The following is a 7,140-nucleotide window of genomic DNA, read 5'->3' on the forward strand; positions in this document are numbered from 1 at the left end:
GTTGAGGCTTGTTTCTTTAGCTAAACTAAAATGCATAGCCTAATATTTCTTTAAAAATCACAGTTATTACAGAACTTTGTTTAAAGTTTGTGATGGCACATTACTGTTCTTAACAAAATCTGATCTTCAGCTCTGGAAGTCAACAGTACAGTATTTCTTGGTATGCTCTACAGTCACCCTGCATCTCTTTTGCTTAGGGATAAATGTGGTCGGACGAAAAAGAAGGAAAAAAGTACAACTAAGCCGGAGGTCATCAAAAAAGACCAGACTACATCAACTACACACATAAATCACATCAGTGCTGTCAAAGGGTCTTTAAAGTTGGAGGATAAGTCACAGCTATACACATCTAAGGTTTCATACAGCCCTCAAAGAAGGATGTCCATAGACACAGAAGATGGAAAATCACGAGACAATTTTAAAATCTACACAGAGGATGCTTCTTACCATTTATCCTGTCAGACTGGTCAGTCAAGAAATTCAGCCCATTCATTGGAGCCTAATGCTGGACTTAGGCATTTACAGCAGCTGAAGCATAGTAGCAATGCTATTTCCCAGGCTCCCAGGGATATTCAAGACCAAAACAGATACCTTTCCCATATCCCAGAACACCTGATGCATATTTACAATCAACCTATTGCTATTCTTCAAACCTCTGACCTTTTCCACTCCCCAGAACAATTGCATCCTGCTAAATCAGCAACTTTGCCAAGAAAAGGGCAGTTAGTTTATAGCCCCATGATGGACCCCATGAATCATGACAGTTACATGCAGACATTACCGAAAATGCCAGTGCACTCTCATCCACAGCCTTCTGTCTGCAGAGATGAAAACAGTGTGTTAGATAGTGGAGAGTGCTTACCATCTCAGACTTCAAACTGGGGGCGGTACACTAATAGCTTGCTGGAATCCGTCTCTGTTCCTGGGACATTGAATGAAGCAGTTGTAATGACTCCGTTTTCATCTGAACTTCAAGGTATTTCAGAACAAACATTATTGGAACTCTCTAAAGGAAAACCATGTCCACACCCTCGAGCATGGTTTGTGTCCCTGGATGGAAAGCCAATAGCTCAAGTGAGGCATTCTTTCATAGATCTGAAAAAGGGCAGAAAAACAGAGAGTAATGATACCAGTCTGGACTCCGGTGTGGACATGAATGAGCATCATCCTGGTAGGAAACTGGAGAGAGAGAAAACTTTCATTAAAACTATGCCTCATTCTAAGATTCTTTACTTGGAAGACCTGGATCTGAGTAGCAGTGAAAGTGGGACCACTGTTTGCACTCCAGAGGAGCAGGCTGTGAGATACCTTATGGATGGAGGGAATGGACCAGTCATAGAACAACATGACGAAGAAGGTCTGAAAAGAAAAACTGTATCAGGAAGTCGTGAATCTGGTATCCCTTCTGCTAAAAAGAGGGATAGACCATCTATCATGAGAAGAGATAGCAAAACCAGTATCTGGAAGAAAAGAGAGGAGAGGCCACTTCTCCCTATAAATTAAAACACAGTATATTTTGTGTTGTTGTTCTCCCTGCTGGTATTGACCTCTTGGCTGCTTCTGTATTTCTGCATTGTTGGGTTTACAAGGGAAATGTTTTCTAGTATCAAGAAAAGTTACTTCTTTTTTAGTATACAGATTAAGTTATTAAACTTCAACTGGGCAACTGATATTCAATGTGATTGAAAACCGGGAAATACTACTACTAAATTTTTCCAGTTCCTTATTTTGCTGTCAGTACGGGGGAAAGCCCACATTTTAATCAGCCTGTCATTCTTGGATGCACATTTGGGGGTGCACAGTGAGAAATGTAGACACGGTTTAATTTTTTCATAATTGTTATAATGCACTGGTAGACTAGTTAAATCAGTTCCTCAGCCTTGTTCCTAATCAATGTGACCATCTCTGTAAAGTATTTTATATGTGAACTTTTCTAGGGATCTGTTACTTCTTCTTTGTATGATGTAAAATGTTTCATCAGTTAGTCCCAGGACACCAGCAGATGAGCTCTGTTGGATTTATCAGTGGAGCTCTATGGCATTCCTGCCCTCCCTGTGTGCCCATCCTCATGCAAAAGGTTTCCGTTCCATATAGTAGTGGCAGAACAGGGAAGTGTACAAGTTCTGTGGCCACTGCAGTTCATGGTCCCTGGTGTTTTAAGATGTTGCCCACCTGCTCTAATTTACTTTGTTTACATCTGCTATAAAGCGTCCACATCCAGCAGAAAAGGACTGGTTTTGGCAGCATTTGAAGCTGCTGTTACTGTTTATCCCAGTGTCTTGTTTTGGCTTTGTTGTCAGTTAGAATTTCTTCTGTATGCTGTTGGGCCATTTGTGCTCCAGGACATAGTCTTTAATCCCTGCATATTTGTAAATCAGAGTTTGTCCCATAATTAAAAGGTAATGCAATTTTAGACAAATTATGCCTTTGAGATAGGTTTCTTTAGCAGGAAAATTTGGCACTGTTGTTCTTCTTAATGTTTAAAAAAAGTGGAAGATCATAAAAGGTTTATGTGCCTACATTTTGCCAGCCTGAGCTGCTTTTGTCTAAGGTGTGCATTGCAGAAGGGTTAAACAAGCTTTGAAAGTGTGTGTGTGGGGTCTGAGCATGAGACAGCAGATCGCAAAATTTGGTGCAATATAAATACTACTTATGACTCAGAGTTAAATTTACCAAAAGTCATGAATGCATGAAATGTAACTAAGATATGTATAGAGGAAGGAAAAGGCCATCAGAATATTCTTTATTTTTAATATTCATTTTGTCAAAATGATCGCTTCAACTTTGGCTAACAGAAAAATACGTGCATTCTTTAATGTGCTTCATATAGCATATAGAATGACTTTTGGTGGCTTTGAAGCTGTTTCCCTGATAAAATAAGTTCCAGCATTTTGGCTTTGGCAGTTTGATTATAAATCATCCTAAAAAAAGCTTTATAAATATTTCCCTTAGAGCTTGGTTAAGGTTCTGTCCCAAGACCCAAATATATAATGCCTGTACGTGGATTGTGGGGTGAGGTGCACTTGGTTGTCTGCCCTATAGTACTCTTAAGAGTTGGGAAATACCCCATGCAGCTGGGCTTCTGGGAATATTTACTCAGGAAACATTACTGTGAAATATATCTGCTATGTTGGAATTGTCAGTTGTCTGGTCCTGTTGTAAAAGAGTATGTAAGGTAACCATAATGGTACTAGCAGTACATCAGTCCAACTTAGGCTGTGCAGTTGCTTCACAAACAAAATATGATGTTCCTGTTGAGCTCGCAAGTATGAAAGTGTACAACAAATTTGAGGTAGGTGTGCAAGTAAGTCCATGATTAAATTGGCCAAAAGAATCAGCTTTAATTACACGATTTATCTATTTCGGAGGTGAAGATGGCTTGTTGTACTAGCATGCCTTTGGTACTTTTTTTAGGTAACTGGTTAATTTTTCCTATACCAAATGCATTTTCACAATACTTTTTTTTTTCTATATGCTGTTCCACTGGATTTGATGCGTGACTTACTCTCTAGCCCCAAATATTTTCATCCTTTGCTTTAGTAGGAATCAATGTATATATTTTCTGTAGATGCACGTTTCTTCTGAAAGCTGCTTTGATTTTTTGAGGCTTAATATTTCCCTGCTCTTAAGAGTTCCGTCAGTTCTGATGGCTCCCTTTTCAACACTAAAGAATTAGATACTCTGTTGAACATAATAGAAAATCTTTGACTAAGTAGTGGTTTTGAGATGTTACTGTTAACTTGATATGTCTCTATTTGAAATGTTCGCCTGCAGTAACTTAAATATATTGCAGATTTCTTTCAATGCATTTTTTCAGTGTATATGCCAAAACCACCTAATTTTTCAAACTTGTATGATTAAAAACTACAGATTACTTACCGCACATGGTGTTATTCATTTGAGTTCAAGAGAAGGAAGTTTTGCACTCCAGTGTTCTTGTTCTGCATGAGAGTAGGTATCTGGTCACCAAAGAAAAAGCATTAGAAATGTTGAAAATATCAGTTATAACTTGAAAACTTCAGAGTAATGGTGCCAAAAGATGTACAGATGTAGTCCAGATTCTCTTCTGCTCTGATTGAGTGCAAAGTGAGTTTAGCTCCATACCATCATTCTAAAGGAGCTTTTGGCTGTCTGGATCAGTCACAGTTGTTTTACTCTCCACATATGGCAGTGTAAAATGGCCCCTTTAAAGGCTGTGCATCAGTGAGGCATTTCAGCTTTTAGTGGACAAAGCAAATCAAAAGTGGAACAGATCTTTCACGAAGTGTCAACCGCTCCACACAGCTTGGTGTCATCAGCAGACTTGCTGTAGTTGCGCTTGATCCCACTGTCCGTGTTGCTGACAAAGATGTTGAACAGCACTGGTCCCAATACTGACTCCTGAGGAAAATCCTTGTCACTGATCTCCACTTGGACACTGAGCCATTAACCGCAACTTTTTGACTGCAACCATTCAACCAATTCCTTGCCCACTGAGTGGTCCATCTGTTAAATCCATGCCTCTCCAGTTTGGAGACAAGGATGTCATGTGGGACACTGTCAGATGCCTTGCACAAGTCCAGGTATATGATGTCAGTTGCTCTTCTTCCCTTATCCACCAATGCTGTCACCCTATTGTAGAAGACCACCAGATTTGTCAGGCATGATTTGTCCTAACAAACCATATTGGCTCTCACCAGTTACGTCCTTATTTTCCATGTGCCTTAGTATAGTTTCCAGAAGGATTTGCTCCATGGTCATGCTGTGCACCAAGGTGAGACTGTTCCCTGGGTTTTCCTTTTTTCTCTTTTTAAAAATGGGGGTTATGTTTCCCCTTTCCAGTTAGTGGGAAGTTCACCAGACTGCCACGACTTCTCAAATATGATAGATAATGGCTCGCAACTACATCCACCAGTTCCTTCAGGAACTGCAGATGTATCTCATCAGGTCCCTTGGACCTTTAGGTTTCTTAGATGATCTTGAACCTGATCTTCTCCTACAGAGGAAGGAATCTCCCAGTTCTTGCGTTTGCCTTCTGTGACTTGGGCAGTGTGGCTGGAGCACTTGACGGTGAACACCTAAACAGGAAAGTCACTGAGTACTTCAACTTTCTTCATGTGCCAGGTAGCCAGGTATCCCATTTCCTTCCAGAAAGGAAATTTTCCCTTTCTTCCTTTTATCACCAGTGTACCTACAGAATCTTTTCTTGTTGCTTTTGATGTCTCTGGTCAGATTTAATTGTTTCTTATCATATATGTGTGTTTGGCTGTTGCTTCTATCCATGCCAGCTTGCTTTGTAGATTATGATTCGGAGAAAACTCCAGGAACAAACTTGCCAACAAAGTTTTCAAGCTGACAAGCAGGTATTCTTCATTGCGGTGCCTGGAGACACGGGGGATAGTTCCTCCTAACGTGTGTCCCCCAACTGCCACACAAGCCGTCCTTTTATAGCCACTGGGCATGCATACATATTCATGAGGCTACGTATGGATTACATAATTTTCCAGTTCCCCGCATGCGCACAGAATTGTGGTGGTGGTCTCTGAGGGTCGTTTACTTCTTCCAACAATCTTCATCACTTCTGGCAGCCTTTGAAGCATGCGCAGTAGATGCTCATACCAGTTTAATTGGTTCTTTAGCACCACAGACATAATAATCCTCCTATCCTCCTATTTATCAGTTAGTTTAACTGTAGCCCATCCTGGACACCTGCGGTTCCCAGATACTCCTTATCCCTGTGTCCTGTTCTTCTAGACTGTTTTTCTTAAACTATGTCACAACTATAACGATTTATCTTGTGAGAATTCTCAGTATGTTCTCTAGCTGTACTCTTTTTTTTTTTCTATGTATCATGCACCTCAGTAATTTTCCATTGCTACTGTTACAAAGCCATCAAACTTAACATTACTTAAAACTAATTCTAAAGGTTTCTATACTCCATTTTGTGATTTTGTGCACCCTTGTCTCAATTAGAACCCATATGCCATCTTTTCTGTGTGTAACTTGCTAGCATTTATCACATAATGTCTTTATGTTTCTGGTTACACTTGAAAAGGCTTTTCTAAAGTTGAGTTTGATATTAAAAAATACATACATTTACTTGCTTTCTGTGTCAGAATATGAGAAAGCTATTCTATAGAGAGAAAGCATTCCTGCAGTTGTATGCTACATGAAAACAGCTGATGCCTCTAAGCACACAATGACAGGAAATTCTTCCTTGATCCTATCGTGAGCATTAAATCTTGGATTTGAAAAAACTATAACTCTAAAATCAGTAGAATTATAGGTCATATTTATATTCAGTATTTACAGAATATATTATCAATTGTCATATTCCAGCTTTACACTGGAATTTATGCACTGGAAATCTGTTAGTGACTAGAATTTGTTTTGTTTGTAGATCATTAAAAATAGTTTAACTACACTGAGTTCTAAAAATTTTAATTCCCAAGGTAACAGTACATGATGTGTGCCATATGTGGAAACGACAAAATTTTATAATGAAATTTGTCTTTGTGGTCAAATTAAAGCTTTTCTATATACTATGTGTTATTTCAATATATGAATTTATAGGAATCACTGAATTTATTTTTCAAGATTTTTTTTTTTTTTCCCTGTTGGCTCAGTATTGCAGCACCAAGACAGTGCTAAAATACTAGTGTGAAAATCAGGCCTATACAAAAGGTAGTTAGGGTTTGTGGCACACTGCGCTTGGCAAGGCAAAGAAAACATTCAGAGGTTTTGACTTCTTTGAATCTGGAGGGTGACTACCTTGAAAATAAGAAATGGGTTATGCCTGAAGCACTTTTAAGTAAGCCCCTTCTAAGGAGAGGGGAGTGAGTAGAGAAAATGGGAAAGGAGATACTTACTTTCTTTCTGGATCTTGTTTTGAAACTGATTTGTATTGGTACTTCAGTGGAATTGATTCTTTTTGCAGAACACAAATGTTTGTACGAAGTATGTCTCTGTTCTTCACAAGACACTTACTGAGCTGTCAGCTTTTGCAAAAAGTCCACACGTGTACGTACAATATTAAGTGAAAGGTATTAGATAGATACAGACCACTCAAGACCAAATTTTATCATATGTTTAGAGTGAAAGGCAGTTAAACTTCAGAAGAGTTTCCCTGCCATGGTTGCAGTACATGATGTTGAGATTCTT

General features: G+C 39.1%; 1 protein-coding gene across 1 annotated transcript in view; it reads left to right on the plus strand.

Moving 5' to 3' along the window:
* The window catches only part of FAM171B (family with sequence similarity 171 member B), a 37,682-nt gene extending 32,407 nt beyond the window's left edge, over positions 1-5,275 (plus strand). The window contains exon 8 of the mRNA XM_062631017.1: positions 198-5,275. Coding sequence (XP_062487001.1) covers positions 198-1,503 — 1,306 coding nt within the window. The 3' untranslated portion in view covers positions 1,504-5,275. The remainder of the gene's footprint in view (positions 1-197) is intronic.
* The last annotated feature ends 1,865 nt before the right edge of the window (positions 5,276-7,140 follow it).

The sequence above is a fragment of the Pezoporus occidentalis genome, unplaced genomic scaffold (assembly GCF_034315485.1).
Source record: "Pezoporus occidentalis ecotype Australia unplaced genomic scaffold, CSIRO_AGI_Poc_V1 ctg363, whole genome shotgun sequence".
In the NCBI taxonomy this organism is placed as follows: Eukaryota; Metazoa; Chordata; class Aves; order Psittaciformes; family Psittacidae; genus Pezoporus; species Pezoporus occidentalis.